This window comes from Neopsephotus bourkii, unplaced genomic scaffold (genome assembly GCF_033783945.1).
Source record: "Neopsephotus bourkii isolate Nb327-2 ecotype Australia unplaced genomic scaffold, CSIRO-AGI_Nbou_v1 NB_1423, whole genome shotgun sequence".
In the NCBI taxonomy this organism is placed as follows: Eukaryota; Metazoa; Chordata; class Aves; order Psittaciformes; family Psittacidae; genus Neopsephotus; species Neopsephotus bourkii.
In genome coordinates, this window is record NW_026901900.1 from 5,905,793 (window position 1) to 5,929,102 (window position 23,310).

A 23,310-nucleotide genomic window follows, 5' to 3' on the forward strand; every position below is an offset into this window, starting at 1 on the left:
TAACATATGTTTCCTACACATGCAGCTTCAAGAAGCATTTAGATGCTCATGGTTCTGTGCCAGGTCTTCATGTAAATCCTAAGATTAGATTAATTTGTCAGCTCAAGAGATTGCCATTACCATGATTTTAATGCTTCCTGGTCCCTAGGTGATAAATTAGTTCAGGGTCAGAGTACCTGAACTTTCTTACCCTCTGAGTACCATTCAGTACCTGTCTTTAAATTACGTGGTAGTCTCCTCTCATTCCTGCTGGCAGAATATCAATATTCAAATAAAAGGAAAAAAAATTACCTTAACTTCAAGGAGTACTTCCTGTTACCAGCAGTGACACGGTACTTCATTAAATCTCATGTGACACTGAACAGCTAAGAAAGATTCAAAATTGAGCCTAAGGCAAAACTTATACCTAAATACTTTTAAAGATACAACATAGCAACATGAATAGCTCCTAACAAGAGAACTAGGATTGAACAGAGAGAGGTTAAACAATTCTTTGAGGGAAGAGACCTGCTTTGCAATCTTTCTGTGTATAATTATGTATCTATTTATATTGTTATGATAGTTATATGCCTTTAGGAAAATTCCTAATTTTATCATAGTAATTAAATGTAGGATCACTGGATGAATCACCTAGCAGCATGGTATGCTAAGAAATATTAACATATCTATTCATAAGTTTTCTCAAGTAATAATCTATAATCTGACTTCACTGGAATTTCTTGTTCTTAATCCACAATTTGACTTTCTCTCACTAGCAGTAGGTCTTATAAAGCACTTATTATTTGATCTGAATGCACTAATAAGGAAGTCATTGCTATTATCCTCATCTCACAGCAGCTGAAACTAGGGTGCATGTGGGTAAAAAGGTTTATTCAGGTGCGATGGATGAGCTCCTGCTATGAGCTGCAGGGAAATTAAGATTTCTGTTTGAATCCTACCCCAGTGCTGTGGAATTGCACAAAATTTTATCTGGCCTATAAGCAAATTTGGTGTCATAGCAAGTAGCTTGATGGGTATAGATATTCTGAAGTGATTTGGAAAAAGGAGTGAATTGTCACAAAGCATCACCTCTTATAAAGTGTGGATTGTCTCAGCCTTCAAGAACTTCCCAGCTGCCTTATCACATATGTGACTTCAGAGATAGACTCTCTCTTGGATCGTTAAGTTCTTTCAGCTAAATCCCTCTCACAACTCTTCTGTCTTCCTAAAAAAGACATTGTGAAAGACCCTCTATGATTTCCACAAGTCATGTACAGTGGTGTCAGAGAGAAAAACACAGTTTCGTAAAAAAGAATGTGCTGTTTGCTCCCCTGCTGCCTGCGAAGGCTGTGAATAAACTTTAGCTGTGATGATGGAAAATCCTTTTTGCTCTCTGAATGCAGTCTTTAATACAGCCAACAGAGAAGGAAAGGGAGCACATTCCCAGTGAGATGCACAGGGTTTGGGAGTACTCACTAAAACATATTTTTGTTCTGATAAAACTCAGGAAAAGTAATTTAAAACTTAGCTGTCTGAAAAGATTACTAGTTAAAATTAACAAAGCATTCTTTTAGTGGCTATAGAGGTTGCTTTCAGATGTTTGCTATCCTCCACTATAAAATTTGTTATAGAAATAAAATTATATTGAGGGATCAGCGACTTGAATACTCCCAGGTTAACTGTTATAACCCAGCACCAATGCTAATTCTTTCAGGGTAGATCCTCAGATTTAGAGATGTCAGGGACAGCATAGACCATGCAGTCACTAGGTGGCACTCCATAATATGCAGATATTTATCTTGCAGTGCTTTCCTTAAAAATGAGTTTTCTTTTCCAGAAGCACATGGTTTTGTTCTATTTTATCCTCTAAACTTGTCCTATGGAAAAAAAAAAAAAAAAACAACCCAAAAGGTGAAATTTCAAATATTATATAGAATCTGAATTCAGATATACCAAATCACCCAGGAGATTTTGAGCAGCAGATCAGAAGTTTATTATATGTTTGAATGTATGCAGCCAACTTGTACATCTGCAGGCTTTGGCATTTATGTCAAACAAACAAACAAGAGCTCTAATATGTAAGGCAAATGAATAGTTTTAGCTTTGATTGGTAATATGATCTTCAGTATGGGAAAACAAAATGGAAAAATCTCATTTTTCTATTATAATGTGTTATTTTTCATCATTTCAATACTGTGCATAGTGTAAGCTGTGCACATCCCAGCACCCAGACTGCTTCCCCTGAGCAGTTTTTAAGGGTTCTTTTTCAGGCCATTCAAAATTCACCACTATGCAATGGTCTGAGATTAAACAAGCAGCTATATTTTATTTTTTTTTAACCAAGCAGGACTTTGGCTTAAAATTGATGAATAGTTTTAATTAAAAAAAAAAAGAAAAAGCTTCTAAAAAAGTTATTTCTCTAATGATTAAATTAATATTTTGATGCTGAATGGAGATTTTGTTCAAAAATTTCCCTAAAATTCAAAGATAAATTTTAAAAGTGCATTGCTTAACTCTCCAAGTTAAAACGAAACCTACTTCAGGTTAAGGGGCTATACTGGATGGAAATTAATTTTATAAAAGAGAGGAACTAGTTTTTCGACAATTTAGTCTCTTTAGGGTCAGATGTCTTCAATTCTTTATCAGGAAATCTGTGGAAACTTCTAGCTGGAAGCATGGATGTGCTTGTCTCTGTTTCTGTGTTTGTGTAGCAGGAGAGTTAGACAGTCCCTACCAGGGGAAGCCTACAATTGTCCTGGCTCAGGCATACAGTAAAACCAGAAACACATATAGAGTTACACAGATAGCAATAGATGCAGAAAAGTATAGATGTTGTTTGAAGGCTGCATCCTTGATGCATTAACTTTTTTCTTCAGGGCATGAAATTAAGTGGCAGATATGTACTGAAACAACTGTGGGGTTTAAATGATAAACATTTATTTCAGACATAGGCACAGTCCTGAAAGTTGTGAGCATCACAAAGGAAAAGTGGACTAAGGAGGAGGTGGTCCTGGAAGAGCTGCAGATATTCAAGGTAAGCATTAACAGCTGCAACATCAATTAAATAATATTCAGGGGACTTAAAGGCCCAAACTGGCTTTGTCTGTCTAGTTGGTTGTTTACTGGAACTAGTTCAAGTTTCCAGAGGGATGCTATGTAAATTTTTAAATGCCTTGGTATTCTTAGGGTAAGTCAATTGAAAAAAGTCCAAAACCAAACAGACCGTGATGTTTCAAACTCATAGACAGTCTCATTTATCCTGCCTTTTCTAGTTGGAAATCTTATTATGAGCCCCAGTTTTTTTATTAGCTGTATTTTAATTTTAATGCCAATTTTTCTATTGTCTCAGCTTTGGGACTGGTGTTGTAAAATTATAATTGGTTTAAAACAAGCAAACAAACAAAATTCCACAGATGCAGAGAGATTCTTTACAATAACGACCTTAGGGATTGAAAACGTAAAGAAATGAAGCAAAGTTAGTTTTGATTATTGGTAAAGGCTGACTCAGTGGTTTTGACTGTTTTCATTTGGTTATTCTGGCTGAGTGAAAAAGACAAAAAGTAACTGGAGCCCTGCTAACACCAATGACTTCTTAATAAACAGAGTTTGTAAAAAGCCCAACTTCCTTCTTTCTGTTGCACAGGCACAATTTCTCATTAACCTCATTGCCAGTGGGGGAGCTGATGTGGACATACCATTGCAATAGGAAAATGGAGACTTGTGTCTTCCCCATCAATTTTATTTTCAATTTATTAGGTTCTTCTTTGTTCTTTACATTCTCGCTTTGCTCTATTCTTATGCTGTATAGCTCTTCACTCTTCACCTCGCTTTTTCATCCAAATTTACCCACATTCCTGGCATTCTGATTACTTTCTCACACATCCTCTCTCCTATGTGCCATATGAGTTCATAGCCAGAAGCCAGAATTTTTTTGTCCCCAGTAAATAAATGAATTTGAGACTTAGAGAGTGTTCTCCAAGTGTAAGGAAAGGATCTTTAATAATTATTTCAAATGATGTATTTCTCCATATGTTTTTTGATATGTCATATGTGTGATAAAACTTTGATTTAAAGGCTCCTTCCCACTGTCTTTGACATCAGGTATAGATATCACTCAGAAAATACCAAGATTATTCAGTAGCCTGCCAAGTAATCAGTAGTTTCAGTATGTGCACCAAATTGCTGCATTCTTTAAGCATAACGTCAAGGGCAAATATACCATATCATATTTAAAACAAAAAAAAATATTATTTCTTTTCTGCTCAGCAGACATTCCTTTGTATTCTTATTGGTAACATCCATGACTGTTACCTCTATGGTTTTGAATCCAGAAAACTGAATGGGGTGAAGGGCTGAAAAACATCCCTTATTTCCTCAGACTGTATTAGCATTAAACAATAGGCTTAGATTAATCATATTCTATTAGGGGATAGATAATACACTGAGCTTTGTCCTGTTCTTACATCACTCACTGGCAAAAATTCACTCTCTCACATCCTGATGCAGGGGATCTGCCAATGTATCCCTTAAGTGCCATCTAAGCCTTTCAAATAGTCCTTAATAAGATCTTAAATTGATATGAAGGCTCATTGTTAGTCCCCAGGATGCAGTAGATAGCAGATTCTGAGAATTGAAGCCAGTTGCTTCATAAGTAGCAGGGAAAATTTATGGAACCTATTTTTGAAAGAATGAATTTAGTGGTTTTTCTGTGTTGGTTGTTTTATTTTTTGTTTTGTTTTGTTTTGTTTTGTTTAAACCAAGCAAACGAATCTGTAAATTTGTTTGATTTTTGTATGTTAAGTTCTGCTCTCTTTTTCACTAAGAACAGAGAACGTGTGAACTAAAGCACCTCCTTTATTCATTTTTCAGCACCCTTCGCTCATCTCAACCATGGAGATCTCTCAGAAGCAGGTAATCACAGAGCTTGTTCAATTACTGCAGGATATATGGTACACTGAACACTCAGCTTGTTGTTTTCAGGTGACGCCTGCTACTCACTGGCCAAGCTTTCCATGGATGGCTCTTAAAATGTATCTGGAAAGAAGGAGATATGTTTGAATTTGTTTGCCTGTCTAATTCACGTTTGCTTACAAACAGTAATTTGTTTACCCAAGCTGGTAATTATTCATGGAAACACATCTTTAGTCATATGGTAGTGGGATTTGTGAGTGAAGTCAATGCACATTCATTTTCCGGACACTAGAAATAACATGTCTTTTTACAATCTAGTAATAAATTATTACTATTCTTATTGTTATTTTTATTAGTAGCCAAGAGAGATCAGGGCCTCATTGTGCTAAAAGTTGTGTGCACAGAGAGTGAAACCCAGTCCCCTCTCCTCTAAAATTGCAGTCTAAATCTGGGTGGTCCAATCCTGGCAGCACACGAGCCAGTCCCCGTTGGGAATCTCCCGATGGGAAACAGTTTTATGGCATCCAGGAGCTCTATGATGGCTACATGCATGTTTGGGAGACAGCGTGACACCACAGCCATCCCTCCCTGCCCTGCAGAAGTGGCCAGAGCAGCTCCAGCACAACACGACTCCCTCACATGGAAGGAGGTATTTTGCCATTCAGGCACGCACAGCACAGCTGGGTCCCATCTCCCCTGAAAGAAGGTGGCAGGCCAGCTGGAAGTATTGCATGAGGCAGCTCCAGCTCAACAGCAAGCACTTGGACCACCCTTGTCTCAACAGGCAATCTACTCACACACTGGGGAGAGAGGGGAGTAATATTATCCTCATCCTACCTAAGGATAAGAAGCAGAAGATGAAGTTTTATCCACACAGGGTCATCCCTAGTTCCCAGATTCCTCATGTCATGGCTATCCAGCTCCTGTTTTTTAAAGTGTTATTGAACCATTCTTTCCATGGTTTGGTTTCTGGTTGTTTTTTTTTTTTTTTTTGGTTTTTTTTTTTTAATTACAGCATAATTCCGAAGGTGTAAGGGTGTTGAGTGTCAGCATCTTTCCAGTACCGCAGTCTCCTTTCCTCTCTGCCATGTTGTCAGGGATGGGTGGGGACTGACTAGTTCACACTGAGCCCTGAGAAACATTTTATGGTAAAGGAGGAATTCTCTCTTGTTTTGTAAAATGTGGGAGAAGGTTGAAAGTCTGTAAGCATGGCACTGAAGAAGGGAACTTTTTAAACAGGCTGCTCGGAGAACACTCCTAATTCATTCGCTTTGCCTGATTTGCAGCAACAATTGTACATTGGTTCCAGGGATGGATTGGTTCAGCTCTCACTGCACAGATGTCACACGTATGGGAAGGCTTGTGCAGACTGCTGCCTTGCCAGAGACCCATACTGTGCTTGGGATGGAAACTCGTGTTCCAGATATGCCCCCACTTCCAAAAGGTAAGGAAAAAAGATACATGCTGTAAAAGATCTTGCTGCTTGCAAGAATTTTAGAGGTTCCTAATCAGAATGTGTTACTTTTACTTAGCATGTCATTTCCCTTAAAATTTGATCATACTCTGGCCATGTTACACACTTCTGCTCAAGGAACTGTGAAGACAGCACAGTTTTTTCCAAGTCTGTATTACAGTGACTCAGCTACAGCAACTAACAACGTAAATCCCTCACTTTCCTTTTTTATGCTGAATGCTGTAAGGCATGAGATCCTTAAATGGAGGTCCAGATTGTGGCTAACACTGCCCAAGATGCAAAAACCTCTCTTAAGCTTCTGACTTTTGCACAGGGCACCACCATAGTTATAAAGTGGAGTTTAATGTAGTATCCCAGAGTGGACAATAACGAAATACATCTAATTCCCTGATCTAAACAAACAATTGTATTTGTGCTGTAGCCATGAGAGGGAGACAGAGATTAAGTACTGGGATTTGACCACATCAGGAGCAGTTTTTCCACAGTGAAAGAAGTTTCCTCTGAACTTTCTGTATCCACCAGCTAGGACAGCAGCATGAATCTGCATGGAGAGAGAGCATGCTGCAGGCTTTAGCAGTGCAGTACCCAAGCTGCTGCATGTGTCTCTTGGAGATTTGGGGCTGATTTAGCTGGAGCTCTGAGCTCTCATTGAGCTGGGTGCTTTAGAGCCTCTCCATTCATCTTTGGGTGAAGCCTTCCTGACAGCAATTCTTGCAGGGAGGTTGCTCTGGAATGGTATTTTCTGCCTTAGGGGCTGCAGGGCTGGGACCAGAGCAATTAGACAAACCATTGAAGTTAATGACTCATAGGTCATCCTGTCATGGTGTCAAGGAACTTTATGTGTTTTCCCTCAAAGCCAAAGCAAACTAGATTCAGAGAAGCATAAATGAAAGGAGAAAAGCAAGTGTTCAGGCTCAGTGCAAAGTTAGTGACACATAAGGCTTGCTGAAGCCTGAGGTGGGCTGGGACGTGGAGATTGATGGTCCATGTTTTTTAGCAGATGTGCAGTTTGGTGGGAAGGCCAAAGTCTATGGCTCAAAAATAAAGGATGGGTGACTAGCCTTGGGAATCCTCCAGTGGATCAGTTACTTGAATGTTTTTCTTCTGTGTAGCAGCCTGTGCTTCCAGCATGTGTACAGCATTCACTCGAGAGGACAGCTCATCCTTGGGAACCCGCTGTCCTGCTGAGGCATTGCTCTGCACATAGGAGCTCTCACTTCTGCTATCTTCAGTGTGACTCTAAGGGACGAACCAGTCTTCAATCCTTCTACTAAAAAATTCAAATACAAACTAGGGTTTGTAGCTCTTGAGAGATAAATGCAAGATAAATGCAATCATCCAGGGAAGAGTTGTATGTTTTTTTCAGTGCTCTTATTCTGAAATTACACTAAATCACAGTAAGTTTAAGTAATGCACCCAGAGATGAGAAGGCAAGTTAGTTGTGGAAGGGAGCAGACCATCTCAGACCATTCTCAAGTGTTTTTACTATCCATAAATATTAAAGATAATCAGATTTGCCGATTGTTAGTTACATAATGAAAACATAAGCATTTCTGTCTTCATTCTAATGATTGGTTTACTAGTCAGTATTATCTCGGGTCAATCCTGAGCTCAGTTTTTGATATCGCCTGTTGAACCTCAGATCTTTTTAATGACCTACATCATTAAGGATGTTTTCAGGTATTTCCGAATTTTCGTGTGAGGTGTCCCTACCCATGGCAGGGGGGCTGGAACTTGATCTTAAAGCCCCTTCCAACCCTAACTATTCTATGATTCTGTGATTTCCAAGACAGTCCACCCCACCAGGAGATGTATGCCCCATGTTCTTAAGCAGGTTTAGATGATTTTTCTGTCACTATACCACACACTTTATATTCTAAGCAGACTTTTTTCTCTTGCTTTTTCTCTTTTCCCTCCTAGTGGTTTTTGCAAATCACAGACCTTTCTCTTGATGTCAATTGTACAAATCTCTCTAGGCCACATGCTGCTTTGAGGGTGAGGCTGGTTTTAGTTAAGACTGTAATCGTCAGCAGTAGGGTGGGAGCCATGCAAGTCCACATCTGCTGAGCTCCTCTGTATTTTGTTGTTGAATTCCAGCAATTATGCCTGAAGTGTTACAAGTTTGCATGTTCTTCCCATAGGCGAGCCAGAAGGCAAGACATCAAATATGGAGACCCTGTTGCACAGTGCTGGGATGTAGAAGACAGTGAGTACTTTGCACCTTTCTTGCTTTTCGTTGCTTTGACAACAAAGTTTTCTGTGAGGGTCTCTGTATGTCTGTGAATACTTGCTGTGTTTGACATAGTAACACCATTAAAGCAGTTATCTTTCCCACACTTCACATACAATGCCCCTCCAGCAGTTAAATTTGCAGAGCTGGGATGATAAGGGACAGCCAGCGTGGGATGGCACCTTCTCATCCCTTATGGGAGACCCTCCACAGCACTCACTCAGGGGAGGGAGATGTGCCCTGACGTAAAAACATCACACACATCCCTACAAGTAGCTAATGGGATGTGTGTGATGTTTCATCCAGAAACTGGGGAGATAATCCCACAATGAAACCCACAAGGGTGAATGGGGAATACGCCATCTTCTCCCGTCCCACTGCATACACTTGAGTCCCAAGGCCAGACTGCAGCTTGCCAAACCAGCCCCTTCCCCTTCCCGCAGCTACTTAAATACTCCTGTTATTAACAAGAGCCTACCCCCCAGTTCCCTGTCGGCTTCCCCCTCCTTTTCCCACACCCTCTTTTCAGATGCCAAATGGTCTGGCTTGCTCCTTTGGCAACTGCAGCACTTCTCTTACAGCAAGCACTGTCAGTATGAAATCCTGCGGTTACGCGGCAATCTCTGTGGCAGAGTAAAATAAATGAAAAGCATTCAAAACCAAGCTTGGGTTTGTCTGGGGCTCTTCTAGCTGCTTATTAAAAGCAAACAACTCAGTCAAAACAGTATTGATTGTATTGCTGTGCCGAACGTTTGATTTGGGATGAACCACCACTTCCCATTGATCTCTGGTTATTTTTGTGCTGCTGCGGTGCTGGCTGTCTGCTACAGATCTCGGCATGAGCTGCTCACCGCAGGATCAAAGCTTTAAGGCTGTTGCACAGTACAGAGAGTTCTGACTGTACATGTGTGCTTACATAGTTAAAAAGTCAGTGTAAAATCTCATTTCCATTAGAGTCAATGACAAAACTGCTATTAATACCCAGGGGCCAGAATTTACTTGCTTACTGCTTAGCATGCCTCTCCAAACAGTGGTATCTGAGACTGTGCAAAGCTCAAAGTTATAGAAACCCTAGCAGAAAGGCTGACAATGTTGCATTTTCTTGGAAGGCTAAAGAGATACTTGAAGAGGTAGCTTTACTAAACAAATGTAAGATGACTTAACACAGAAATTGGTATTAATCCTTTGCCCTGATGTAGCGCCACCAATAGAAATTCTATCCAGCTCAGGATCACTCCTGTGTGCCATTAAACTGTGAAGCTGACCTGTGCCACTCCAGGCTCTGGGCTTATTTATGCCATTTACGATAATTAATAGCATTATGGCCCCAAAACCTATTTAAATTCAGTGCTCCACTGTGTGAGATTCCCTCCCAGAGACTTCATTGGCTGCATGAAGTTGTTTGGCTGTACTGAAATCTCAGTTGCACAGTGAAATAGAAGAAAAGCATTTAATGCAGAGAGCTTGAATTTCTATAGATCTCATATAGATACTTATTATATTGAAAAAGCTATCAAAAATTGTATTCATTTTGTTGTTGAGCTAACTTTTGATTTAGGAGATGCCGCTGCTTTCACCTTTCTTTCTATTATTGGCAAGGTATAAAAAACAGCTTTAGTCTGATGGTATGGCTGATAAGACACAGATAAGACAGACTGGAAAGGGAAATGGAGGTGCAGAGATTAGAAATTACTTGCATAGGTTTGCAGAAAGCCAAAATTGAGCCCAGTTTGTTCATGGCTCCTTCATTGTTTGGTCTGAAACATACTACAGAGCATTTCAAATTATACTAAAGGAAGGTAAACTCGAGTTTACTTTATCCCTGTAACTCCTTTAAAGTGTTTGGGATGAACAAACCAGACTGTACAATCTACATTTAGCAGCTTTAGTTCAGGTTTAATAGTTGCATTACTTAAGGGAAAAACACAGGTCAGATTTTAAGTTCCTCAAAGGTGAAAGCCTCAACTTTAAAACAGAGCAAGCTCATGATACAGATTTTATTGACCTCCTTAAAAACCAGTTGCACTAAAAGAAGGTTAGCAACTGCCTCTAAATCCTTCATAGCTATAGTTTAAGCTAAAAGTTAAGTTTCCTTTTGCTTTTTTATAATTCAGTCACTCTTACAGCATCTGTTCTGAATCAGGCTATTTTCCCATTGCTTTAAAAAACAGGTCAGGGTTAATCTCCTGTACCATGTTTGCTTTCCAGGCATTAGTCATGAAACTGCTGATGAAAAGGTGATTTTTGGCATTGAATTTAATTCAACTTTTCTGGAATGTATTCCTAAGTCCCAGCAAGCTTCTATTAGGTGGTATATTCAGCGCTCTGGAGAAGAACATCGAGAAGAGGTAAGTTATAGTCATTAAGGCAAGTTTCCTCTACAGAGAATTCAGCTGAGCATTGAAAGGCAGGAGTTATTGGGATTAGTCAATATTTTACTTTTCCTTGCTTCACCTTAGGTATCACATAGCATTCTGGTATCACCATTTGGGATGATATGGGGATGCATGCAGTGGGGAAGAGAGAAGCCAGTTGCACTGTGTCATAAGCAGATTTAGATATTTATTTTGACTTACATGCTCATTCTATTGAAAATTAAAAGGTATGAAGAAAAAAAAAAGAAGTTAGGCTTTAATTAGTGATAAGAAATGCAAGTAATGAAAAAGAAAAACCCCTTTTGTCCTGTAATTAACACTAACACAACTATTTCTGTAGGTAAACGTATGTTCAAAGCCCTCTGTTTTAATAAAATCTCTGCTCCATTTAGTGTCTGATTGCATTCCCTTATCATGTTAAGCAGCGTAGTTAAGAATTGCATGTATTGCTTGCTGCTTCTCTTCACCTCTCCCCAGAGAAGGAATGGTCTATGCAGTAAAAGACTTTTTATTTGCTTTTTTTCCTTGTTGGTGGACTCTGAGAATTATCTTCAATGGCACTCTGAGCTGATACAGACATGTCAGGTTAAAGACTTTCACCTTGTATCTGGAGAAGAAAGTGGTGAAACATGTCACGGCCCTTAATTCCTGCAGGAACCAGGTTTGGTGTCCTCACTGGTGGAAAAGCCCTGGAGAAGCCTCCAGGTCCCTACATACCCCCTGCAAAATTTCTTGCTGGCTCCTCTTTGAGCTGGTGACAGAGGGGCCCTCTGATTTGCCCAAAAGGTCAACATGCTGGGACTGATATGGACTGGGTTTGAGTGACTTTCAAACCTCAGGAGTTTTCATAACCTTTTTCTTACATGAGTGATTTTGTGTCTGAGGCCACGTCCTGCTGTGATGGCAGCCATGGCAATGGGAAAGGACAAGGGAAAAGAAGTACCTTTTCAAAGAAGCTGGTCCCAGGTGTTAGATACTCTCTTCTGTTGAACGTTCATCTGAGACAAACATTAGTTTAAATGACAAGAACTATCAAACACCCAACTGCTCTTCCACTCTCAATGATAATTCATTCTATGAGACCTTCTGAATGCAGAAAATGTACTCTCTAGAGCCTGGGGAGATGAAGGCCAGGGCAGGTGCCCATCAGAGTATCTTTTTGGGTGAGATGTGACTCATGGAGAAAGTCCCAAAGTTACAGCTCCAGTCATGTCTTAGCACAGAAAGCCAGAGTGAGGGGATAAAAGGCGCTTCTGATTTTCCACCAGCTAAGACAGAAAAAAAACCCCACAAGGCTGTACACTGACTATGACACTGTGGTACTTTTAATTTACTCCCCTTCTATTAGTCATGCTTTGGATTGCAAAGATTCTTTTCTCTGCTGAGAATAAAAACTTCATTAACTTATAAATACAGTGCTTCCCACCACATGTAGTAGGCACCAAAAGAGAGAGAATACTGGTTTGAAATACCTCTTGTAACCTCCATTGCAGTCCATACTTGGAAAAAAAAAAAGAGATCTTCTGATCAGCTGGCCAGGCACACTCACAGCTGCAGGTAGTTGAAGTGAAAACCCAGTTAGAAGTGTATCTACCTTTAAAGACCTGTGGGCATTCATTGATTTACCTTTAACTGTCCTGGGCAGAAGACTGTGCTCTACTTCCCTAAGGCGGCAGTTTGCAAATGCACTTAATGTACTTGATCAGGGAAAGCACTTGCTTAATTCTAACCAATGTGTCTAAATGTGTTTAAGACTCATTTTTAAGTAAATTTAAGCAGATAGTTAACAGGGTTTTTTGTTTTTATTTTGGTTTGTTTGGCGGGCGGGGAGGGTGTTCTTTTTTATTTTTTTCTGAACAGGAAGTTATGTTTTGAGGAGACTCAAAATCATTGCTTAAAACAATGTATAGCAACTAAGGCATGTGCCTGAGTTTCTCAAAAAGAGCTACAAACTTTGCATAGAGCAGCCAGTTCCCTGTGAAGAATGTATTATTTCTGCACCATAATAAGTTGCAATTTCAAGATTTGACAGCCTGTTTTGAAAGACTGCTTTTAAATTTTATCTCTGTCAATTTAGGGGGAAAACAGTTGATTTTCTCATAAATCACAGGTTCAGACAGGCCTCCGAAGGTCAGGAAGCCAAGCTCAAGCTATCTTTCTTACTTGATTGTAGAACAAACTGCAGGTCAAACCAACCTGTGAACAAAGTGAGGGCAGGCTAACCTATATAGCATAACCTAAGTTAAGGCTATATTAAATTTTGCCATGTTTTTCTAAAATGTTCATTCTGGCAGTGACCTGGCCCCTGCTACTTGTTCTGGGTCAGAGGATAGCACGGTAATGTCCAGTACTGCAGGGCTGCCCAATGCACCAAGGATGTGCACACAGAGAGTAAGGGAATGCATGCATCTGTGGGATGGCATTTGAAGCTCCAGCAAGCATGCAGCATACATCTCTGCACATTAGCAGGCTTCCACAGCAATGTTTACTGGGCTTGCTCTGTGTAAACAGTCTGACATCTGTTTGTATGAGAAAAGTAAAGCTTTGCTAAAAGGCTAGATTAACCTTTGAGGCAAATTTAGAAGAAAATTAGAAGGCGAAATCTGCAGACAGATTTTCTACATTATGAATGCTAACAGTAGGCAAATAGCTTTTTACCACATATTGTCCCTAAAGCCATAGCAGTGTTTCTGTGATCTAGCTTTGATAAAGTAGAAGTTGGAGCACATGTTCTGCAAATCCTTGGGGTGGTTTTGTTAGTTTTGTTGGTTTTTTTTGTTTGTTTGGTTTTTGGGTTTTTTTTTTCAGTCTTTGAAGATAACAGCCTATATAAATGCATATGCACACACTGATGATTATAGGGTCAGATCACTTAAAGGCAGTGTATACCTATTAGTTTTGTTTATTCCTGCCAAAAAATTCCTACAGTAACTGAATTTCTAGTATTTTGACCCCAAGAACTTGAAGTCCTTCTTAGCAAACTCAGCTTGCACATCTTGAATCAACATAGTGGGAGTTAGCATTTCTAGAAGGAGGAAAACAAAAAGAAGCTTTTTTGGTTTGGTTATTTTTTATAATTTTTTTTTATGATAAAGGTACTAGTCTAAAAGTGTCACATTTTAAATGCATGTGCGTAAAGTTACATTCCTAATTTCATATATGGCTGCCTAAATAAATGACCGGGTCTGTAGAGATCCGGAGCAATCATTCTTCATATTACATAGAATAAGGGTATTTGCAGGTTCAAATGTTAATCCCTTGTTAATTTGGGGATCCAGAAATTGAGGTTTTTCAGATTTTCTGATTTAACTTATCAGTGAAAATTAATCATCGGTATTAGAGCCTAATTGGAGGCTTCCTAGAAAACCCAAAGATCAGCAGAGCAATTGACTTCTTTTTAAAGTACTTCAATTTGACAGAAATACCATATGTGACAGAAACAGTGTGGTCATATTTAACATACAGCTCGATCTTTGCTCAGCCAATGCATTACCATAACTTTTCCCACTGCAATTATATTTTCTGCTCTTTCTCTCCCTTCTTGAAGCAGGTTTCTCAAATAACACTGTACGTTATTTTAGCGCATGTCTTAGTAGTGTAACTTATTGTGATGACGATACCATGCTTTGCAAATGACTCCATGCACCTGGAACTTAGGTTACGGACTTTTAGTTCCAGGGCTGGAACTGTAATGTCTCAGCAAGTCTTTAAACCTGTCTTTATAACTAGATGGCTTTGCAGTGTCCCAGACATGCACTACAGCTTCCTGAGGGAAGGAAAAGGGCAAAATCCAGACTAGATGGGAAGCATTTGGCCCAGCAGGATGTCCCTGACTTTTCACCCATAGGGTCATGGTTCAGAATGTGACTTCCAGGCAAAGCAACCTGTGGGGAGGGACAGGATCTCCTGTGGTACAGAAGCTGTCACCAGGTCATTTTGCTGCCAGTGGGAGTACATTTCCGTGTAGTGTGGGGCTGGTTTAAGGTCAGGAGCCAAATATTTAGTGCTTTTGCGTTTAGCGTTGCTCACGCAATTGATCATGTTTGTTCCTGTGCTTGCAGGGTTAGTCGCTGAGATGAAGGAGTGCATTACAGTGCCTGGAGTTCATAAAAAGAAAGTGGGACATCATCTGTTCATAATGTTAAACTGATGGTGTTTTCTGAAGCTTAAAACATATATTTATTTCTTAAAGAAATTCCTATATGTTATACTAATTATATAATAGGTGTCAGGACTGCAAAAAGCAAATGCATAGCTCCCAACAAAGCCATTAATTTTGGTGCCCCATGTCTCTGAAAAGTATTAGCCCCCTCCTGCTTTAGGCTGTACTTTACCCCAAATCCCCTGCAGCTCTAGGTCTGTCAAGCTTCCACCTCTCCTTGCAGGGATCGGAGCAAACCATATGGTCTGAAGTGACAGAATAGGTGCAGATCACATTTACCTCTCTCCTTCCTGCTCTATTCATACCTGAGGGTGAAAATAAACCCACCGAAAAGCAGGAGGGCATTCTTCTTTGGTGGTTCTCACCCTTTCCATATTCCTGCCCCACAGCCCTGAGATGGGTTTTTTCTGATGGACCCATGAGAGCATCTGATGGTTTGGTAGGTACAAGAGTTTGACCCACTCTTGGACAGAAGACTTTGCCTGGCAAAAGGCTGTGACTTACCTACCCCATGGTAGCAAAGAGATGTTTCCATTCCACATTTTAGCCATACTGTGAAGACATATTTCAGTTTATCCAAGACATAAGTTTCCATCTTTTTTTTTGTGGCTGAAGATTATTGTATCATGATGGTAGCTTTCCTTGTTACAAACATCTGATCAGCAGCATCTTGTGAGTAAAGGCCAGAGATTCAATGCCAGTCCTAAAATCTGAGTTGGATGAGACCAAGGACTGAGTTTCCAGTACCTTCTGTTAGGGGAATGTAGCATAGTGTTTAAATCCTTAGGTCAAGGAGAAAGAGATTGAGAGTGGGAAAAATAAGAAGAGATTCATTCTGCAGCTCAGGGACTAGTTACAGCTCTCATGCTTTCACTCTTCTATTTTATTATATTCGTGGGCTTTCCCCCCCTAATGCCTTGAGATTCTTAAGTAAGACAAATATTTTTGACAGTTTTTCCTAGGGAAAAATAAAAGAAGTAACTCTGAACTTGGATATAGCTCATGATGTTTCTGCTTTGATTTGGATAGACTGGGGAGGTAGGATTTTAAAATTTAGTCTCAGAATAAGAAGTTAACTTCATCTTGAAAGTAATAGGAATCATGCATTTCCATAATGACATTGTACCAACAACACGTTCTTCATTTTTTTCTGTGGGAAAAGAAGAAAAGAGAAATTAAGTTTACAGCTGTGTTGGTGTTAGATGATTATTTTCCCACTATAAGAGAAAATTGTACATAACAATAATGCAAAGAAAAAAAACCCAATCAAGAGTGTTCTTTATTTGTAGTGAAATGGTAAAGAAGAAAACAGTGGAAAAACAAAGATGAATGTGAATTCTCGGCAAATGTTCCCCATTTTCCTTTCTCTCCCTCTCAATTTTTCAGGCATTGCAGCTAACCTATGATTAGTCCAGCTTTACCTCTTAACATTTTTTCACTGTTGATTAATGAGGGAAGGCAGGCTTTGAAGCCACTTTCTTCTCCCAGACAGGTGCAATGTTTTAACTGTGAAAGAGTTGACATGTGAATTATTTGTAAAGAGGGAGCTATCTAAACACATCATTAGCAAAGGACAAAAGGCATTGACCTAACCTGGTGCCACAGCACTTTCAAATCCTTGGTTGTTTTCCAACTTACTGATTGTTTAAAGATTTGCCCCCATTACTGGCAATGCCTGTTTTTCCTCCATTGTTAAATTCTGTTCGTGAAAACCAAGTGTTCAATTTGCATGGAGAGCTTTTCCCTTTGTCAAATATTGCCAGTATCTATGGCATGTGCCATAATTCAGGTAATATAATTTTAGGCAAACTTATCAAGAAGGATGGAAAGCACAAAAACACAACGATGAATCCACAGTTGACCAAAGCAAAATGATGTCTTTTATCTAACTAATCTTTTCACTCTCCTCAAAATTTAATAAAATATGTTTTACATCTATAGGTCAGGGACCAAGGAGCACATTAAGCATTTGAGTGAAAGGTTAAAGATCTACTACCAAGTAATGAAATGCCAGGTGTTTATGAAACTCCAGAGCCCTGTGGGGGAAAAAAGTAGAGAGGAAAGACAGGAAGAGTTCTGAACCTATGGGTAAAACAACATAAACAGGATATCAAAAAGAGAAGTAAGGGAGGGGAAACAGTAATGAAATGTTGCTCAATACACATGAAATCGGAGCCATAATTTCATCCTGCCAGAGGATAAGAAAGGAATGAACGATGAAGGCACAGAGAAGGAAGAGGTGACAGTCAGCGTAAATCAATACCCAAGGTTAAAACAGGACATTCTGTAAGAATGCTGCTTCATTAAAAATAGGAGTCATGATGGGCTGGGATTAAGAGACACAACCAATTTAGATTCTGTTAACTTTCTCTGCAGTATCCCGAGGCAGATGGGGGGGGTCAGCTCCATCAGTTAACATGTTTACAACAAGAAAGTGATGGCTGCTACTCAAATGGTAAATAGTTATGAGTAGTGGGGTGCTGGAGTTGGGGGTCCAGTGATCTTTTCAAGTCTAGATCTGCCATTATCCTGCCTTCTTTTCACTGAAAATAGGCGAAGCCCTGGTGAGGGCTCCTTGGACTGGCACTCAGCCAGCCAAAACACCCAGCTGGAGATCTTCCAAGTGTGGGAGGTGCACAGCTGTCAAGACACTCTAGACTACAATACTGGCAGAGCTGCTGACAGGCAGATGCTACTGTGGCAATTGCATCAAGCCCCGAGCTCAAAGAGACCCATCCTGTTTTCTCTCGGACAATATGGGAATTTGGTCTTTGCATAGTCCCTAATGAAACCGAAATGCCCGGAATTTAGCTGTTTCTTCCCATCCTTTTCCCTACGTTTCTCAAACTTGGGTCTTCATGTTGCATGAAACTTGGGCAGAAGAGGGGCTTCTTTGTCATTTTGCAACAGCCAAGCCTCTTAGCCCTGTTACCTGGCCCCTGCTCTTGCTTTTCTCTGCAGAATCCAGCACTACAAGGAAAGACCTTCCCCAGACATAGTTCTGCCTACAGCTACTTATTTGTGCATTCGTTTATACATTTTATGCTCCTGTTTTTATTGTATGCAAGGTACATGTACTTGGAATGAAGTGTCACTATTTGATAAAATTGAGGATTACTGCTCTATGCTGCAGGCTCTGGTGGTAGAAAAGTAGTTATTTCTATTCTGTCTCCCTGGTATCTTCTGTGTATGCATTTGTGGCTTGACCATGATTTCCTTAGTTTAAACTCAGTGTAGTAAATCAAAAGTAGCTTGTGCTTATGTAGCACCTGTTGTCGGGACAATCGATTTTCCATGAATTTCCTGAAATTAGTACGATTTCACCCTGCTGGTGCCAAGTAGGCATGCTTATATACAGTTTACAAACAATGAAATTAAAGCTCAGGGTTAAGCCAACACCATCAGCTGGTGACAGGAACCACAAAATACTTGGCCAAAGAATCAGGCAGCCAGAGCCATGTTCTGACCAGGATTTTGTAGCAGCTGGTTTTTTGTCTCTGTTGCAGTCAGATCGGTAATAGCACACAGGCCTATATCCAACCATCCACATATCTGACGCATGTATGTATGTACCTATCTATCTATATATATCTACCTACCTACCTATCTACCTAATCTATGTTACTGAAGACTGTTAAAGCTCATACAGTAACAAGCCAAAGTCTCTGTGCATGCATTATATATATGTGTATTGCTCTTTAATGGTGACCTCAAAACGGTCTCTCAAATCATTTAACCCCTCCAAAGTCATTATTTTTTAAACTTAGAAAAGAGTAAAGCTGAAAGCCCTGGAAGGTTATGTTATCTATCTCATTGCTCCAAGAGACCCTATTGTAATAAAGTGTTAGAATCATAACAGATGGAGAATTGTATGTATGTATCCACTTTTTCCCATGGAGTAGAAGAGTGAATGATGTGCATATTTTTTACATAAAGAAACAGTGTGTAGCTTACCCACTGTGAATAAATCTAATTTAGTCATCTTCATGTCTCCCTGATCTTCACCCTCTGAAGTTTGCTGGAGGGTCAGATGTGCACTCTGGGAAATCTTCCAGATTCTGTGTTCGTTCTCCCTGCTCCCACTCCCCACTTCTTACACCCACTCCTCAGCCTTGTGCTGATGTTTTCCTGTGTTCTAGCAATGGCACCAGCACTGCTGAGGCTGGCTGTAAGGCATTGGCTCTGCTGTGGGCTGCTGAAGCTGCACTGGGGGCCCTCCACTGCCGTTGTGGGCTGCAGCCTCTGTGCGGCAGCAGAACATAGCGTGCCAGAAGTGACAGCTCCAGACTAGACCAGGATCATTTTCAAAGGAAATTCTGCTATTGGGCACTGGGAGTTAGGGGTCTTTTTTTCTGCTTCCATCTCTGCTACTAGTATTTATACGGTCTTTAGCAAATCACTTACCTGCTATGTTTCCCAGCTGCAAAAATACTTGGGTGCCTCGTGCCCCATCCTGTTTTGTTCTGTTTTGTTTGGGAGGGGCGATGGGGGGGTATGCTTTTTTTTGACATGTATTTTGGGACTGATTTTCAGATCACCGGATATGTAATTTACCTGACCGTGTTAGTACTTAAAGGTGAACCTTATTCATAAATGAAATCACAGTTCCATGCTGACAGACTTCAGCTCTTGCAATCTCATTCCTTTCTTTGCTTTTGTATTTCTTTTTTTTTTTTTTTTTTCTCTCTCTAAGTTCATTTTCACAGTTCTTGACAATAAAAGAATTGTACTCAGTTGCAATTGTCTACCCTCACTGGATTTTTTTAATCACATCTCAGTAAGTCAAAGCCAGGATCAACTTCCTTTTGAAAAACCCAGTTGAAGAAGATCAGAATCTCAGCATTTCCCTTTAAAAATCAGTAGTAATATTTATTTTCAATGTAATAGGGGCTCAGCAGTCCTGATATATACAAGCACAATGGTATATTGGGTGCATTACAGATACCTCAAGAAAAACAGTTAAAAAATTAATGGTATTTGTAGCACTAAATTGCTACCCCTCCTTGGAGAATGTAGACTTACTGTGGCGAGTGTTACTGTCCTTTCAGCTACACAGCATGTGTCATGCTCTGGTTTTGCTGATGAAACTCACCTATCACATTCTTCTTTTGTCCAACCCCACAGCTGAAGGCTGACGAAAGGATCATCAAAACAGAGCATGGGTTGCTGATCCGCAGCTTGCAAAGAAGGGATGCAGGAGCCTATTTCTGCAAAGCCCAGGAGCACACCTTTGTCCATACCATTGTAAAGCTGAATCTAAACATCATTGAGAATGGGCAAATGGAAGGCACTCAGAAAACTGAGGATGAGGAGGGCCGGGTTAGGGATTTGCTGACAGAGTCCCGGCTGAGGTACAAGGACTACATCCAACTTGTCAGCAGTCCCAGCTTTAGCCTGGATGAATACTGTGAACAGATGTGGCACCGAGAGAAGCGGCGGCAGCGAAACAAAGGTGGTGCCAAGTGGAAGCATGTGCAGGAGATGAAAAAAAAGCGAAACCGAAGGCACCATGAGCCAGCCAGGCCCCCATCTACGTAGTTTGTAAATGCTGTTTAAAGAAAGGACATTTTCCATAGAGAAAAACAAATACTGTGTTCTGGTTTTGTGCATCTTGCCTATGAATTAGTACTGCTTCTTATTGAAATCAGATAACTTACCATCACTATTAATCTGTATGGGACTGTACAAGGGGATTTGATACCAAATGAGATGTTCTTTATTGGAGTACCACACACCAGGAAATAATTTCAAATGCATTCATTAAAAAGAAAAGATGTACACTTTTAGGTAATTTCTGGGTAGCCTGAGGCTACGTGAGCTGTGTTCTGTACTTTATGCATAATTTTCACATAGGATTTAGTGTCTGTGTTCCCATGTTGATATTTGCTGCCACATTCCACCCCAGAGGTGGCTACATTTCAGGAGAGTGCAGATGTATTTCTAGTTCTTTGGCATCTTTCTGAATAAGAAGCATGGTAGAAATGTGTGACAGATCTGCAAAAATACCCTCTAATTTACCCCTTGGGCTTGTATACAGGCACATGGGTGGGGTTTGCTAGCACAGAGAGGCACAGCAAAAAATCAAATTAAGTATTGGCTTAGGGACAGCATTCATTCTCCCCATAAAAAAAGAGAAATCATAATTGTAGTTTAAGAGAGGGAAATTATTGAGCGTCACTCATTAGAGTCTGAGTAGCCTCCAGTTTGCAGGCCATCTGCTGAAATGAAATGTTGACTCTAATTGAAACTGCCACCAAGATGCTTGGGAGTAAATTTCCTAAGTGGTCCGTGGGAGGTATGCGCATAATTCCTATTAGCAAATAACAGGATTCCTGCCTGCACCTCTCCTGTATCTCCAAAGGTTTGACTCTGTCTGTTTCTGTGGCCCTTTGCTAGCTTTGTTTTATGCAGAGGAAAAGGAAAATAAAAGACAACAACAAAGCTAAAATAAAAGACGATGAGGGAAAATACTTAGTGGCTGAGACCAGTGCTCTTGACACAGAGCTGACATTCCTCAGATGTGTGTATTCTTTGGGATTTTCTCTCAAAGGTCTTATGTATTTTTAAGTTGGAAATTTGCATTGTTGGGATTAATACTTTTATTTTAATTAAATAAAACAAAAAGTGTTCATGTGTAAATAAAACCTGTGAGTTAGAAATTTGCTATATGCCACAATTCTATTTGTAAAGTGTTCCTTGTTCCTTGGTTAATATTTTAGTTTTAACAGTGTAATTTTTTCCATACAAACAGGCAACATTGGCCTCATTCTTATCTATTTTACATCAGTGCGATTTCATTGATTTTATTCCTGATATGCAGCAACAAACACAAGCTCAAAATCAGTCCTACTGTCTCTTCTCATGAGTCACAGCCCCCCTTTCCTCTGTTCCATCTAACCTCCCTCGTTTTGCCTTTCACGCCTTTTTGAGTGTGAAATGACAAATTAGCCACTTCCTCACATGGAAGAGAGCTTTGATGAATACCAAAACGACAGGCTTTACTTGTTTCTCATGCATTCTACAGATCTTGAGAGCAAAGCCTGTGGGAAACCCGTGTAATTGGTGTGCACCTCATTAAGGAACCGAAACTGTTGGCTCTGAAAGTTGTAGATTTGCCCTCACCCTTGCTAGTGTTTGTATGTGCATTCAGTCCCTGGTCTATAATTGCGTAGGTCCAGTTTAAATCGTTGTTCATTTCCTCTCTGTTGAAAGTCAGATATGGCAAAGTGTTTGTCAGAATCAGAAAGGAATCTTGGCTTACCCACATTTCTTGTAAAACCTGAAAGCTGAGTTTGCATGTGTTGTATAAAAGCCAGCCATACCATATGTCATTAATTTTAGATGCTTTTTTTTTAATAGAAGATGTATGAGTTAATTAGGAGATATTAGATAGCATGTGTACAATGCTTTGATAGTGTAAAGCACTGAGTGCTAACTATTATAAAATACGTCTGGGTGGGGAGGGAACTTCAGCACAGGACCTTTAATCGGCAGGAAGAGTGATGCTGCAGATGTTAACCAGTCATACAGTACTTCAAGAACACAGAGAGGACTTTTTGGCATTTTTGCTGCAAAATAATGTAGTCCAGGCATTTCACAAGAGACTCATCATTTTGGGTACCTTGATTTTAAGGCCAATTAAGACTACTTAAAGGAGGTATGGTGGTGTATTAAACTGCTACATACAAAGCACCCTGTGACAGGGATACTCAGTACTCTTGGCTAGAAGGTTATGCTGCCACCATATGGAACCTACCTAATTACTCCTTATTAGATTTTTATCAGCCCACAAAGTCCCATTTTTCTGACCTGGACATTAAGTAAATGAGTGGAACCACACCAAGGTTATGGGCTAAAAGGTGGTCCTCATTCACATGCACTGGCAAAGGACCTCTTCTTCTCCCGAGTGTTAATACAGTACTGCAATTACTGCATTTCACTCAACTCTTATCACCTTTGCCTACTTCATAAAAAGCAAATCAATTTCTTCTGCAATATTTTATTCTCCCCGATGAAAACTAAATAATCTGACTTAAGATATGACTAGGGGTATGTATTCTACAAATGAACCCAACTGACTGACTTTAGTAGAAGTCTGGGATGACTAGGGGTCTCAGTCCTGGGAGCATCAGATTTAACTGGTTGAATTAAAATATTATTACCCTTAAAAACAACTTTC

At 40.0% G+C, this 23,310-nt stretch overlaps 1 protein-coding gene across 2 annotated transcripts in view; it reads left to right on the forward strand.

Moving 5' to 3' along the window:
- Nucleotides 1-23,305, forward strand: part of SEMA3D (semaphorin 3D) — a 138,608-nt gene extending 115,303 nt beyond the window's left edge. For both annotated transcript variants that reach the window (XM_061368179.1, XM_061368178.1), the window contains exons 13-18: nucleotides 2,925-3,013; nucleotides 4,849-4,890; nucleotides 6,177-6,334; nucleotides 8,506-8,570; nucleotides 10,803-10,942; nucleotides 20,256-23,305. In XM_061368179.1, coding sequence (XP_061224163.1) covers nucleotides 2,925-3,013; nucleotides 4,849-4,890; nucleotides 6,177-6,334; nucleotides 8,506-8,570; nucleotides 10,803-10,942; nucleotides 20,256-20,669 — 908 coding nt within the window. In that variant the 3' untranslated portion in view covers nucleotides 20,670-23,305. The remainder of the gene's footprint in view (nucleotides 1-2,924; nucleotides 3,014-4,848; nucleotides 4,891-6,176; nucleotides 6,335-8,505; nucleotides 8,571-10,802; nucleotides 10,943-20,255) is intronic.
- Nucleotides 23,306-23,310: the final 5 nt, after the last annotated feature.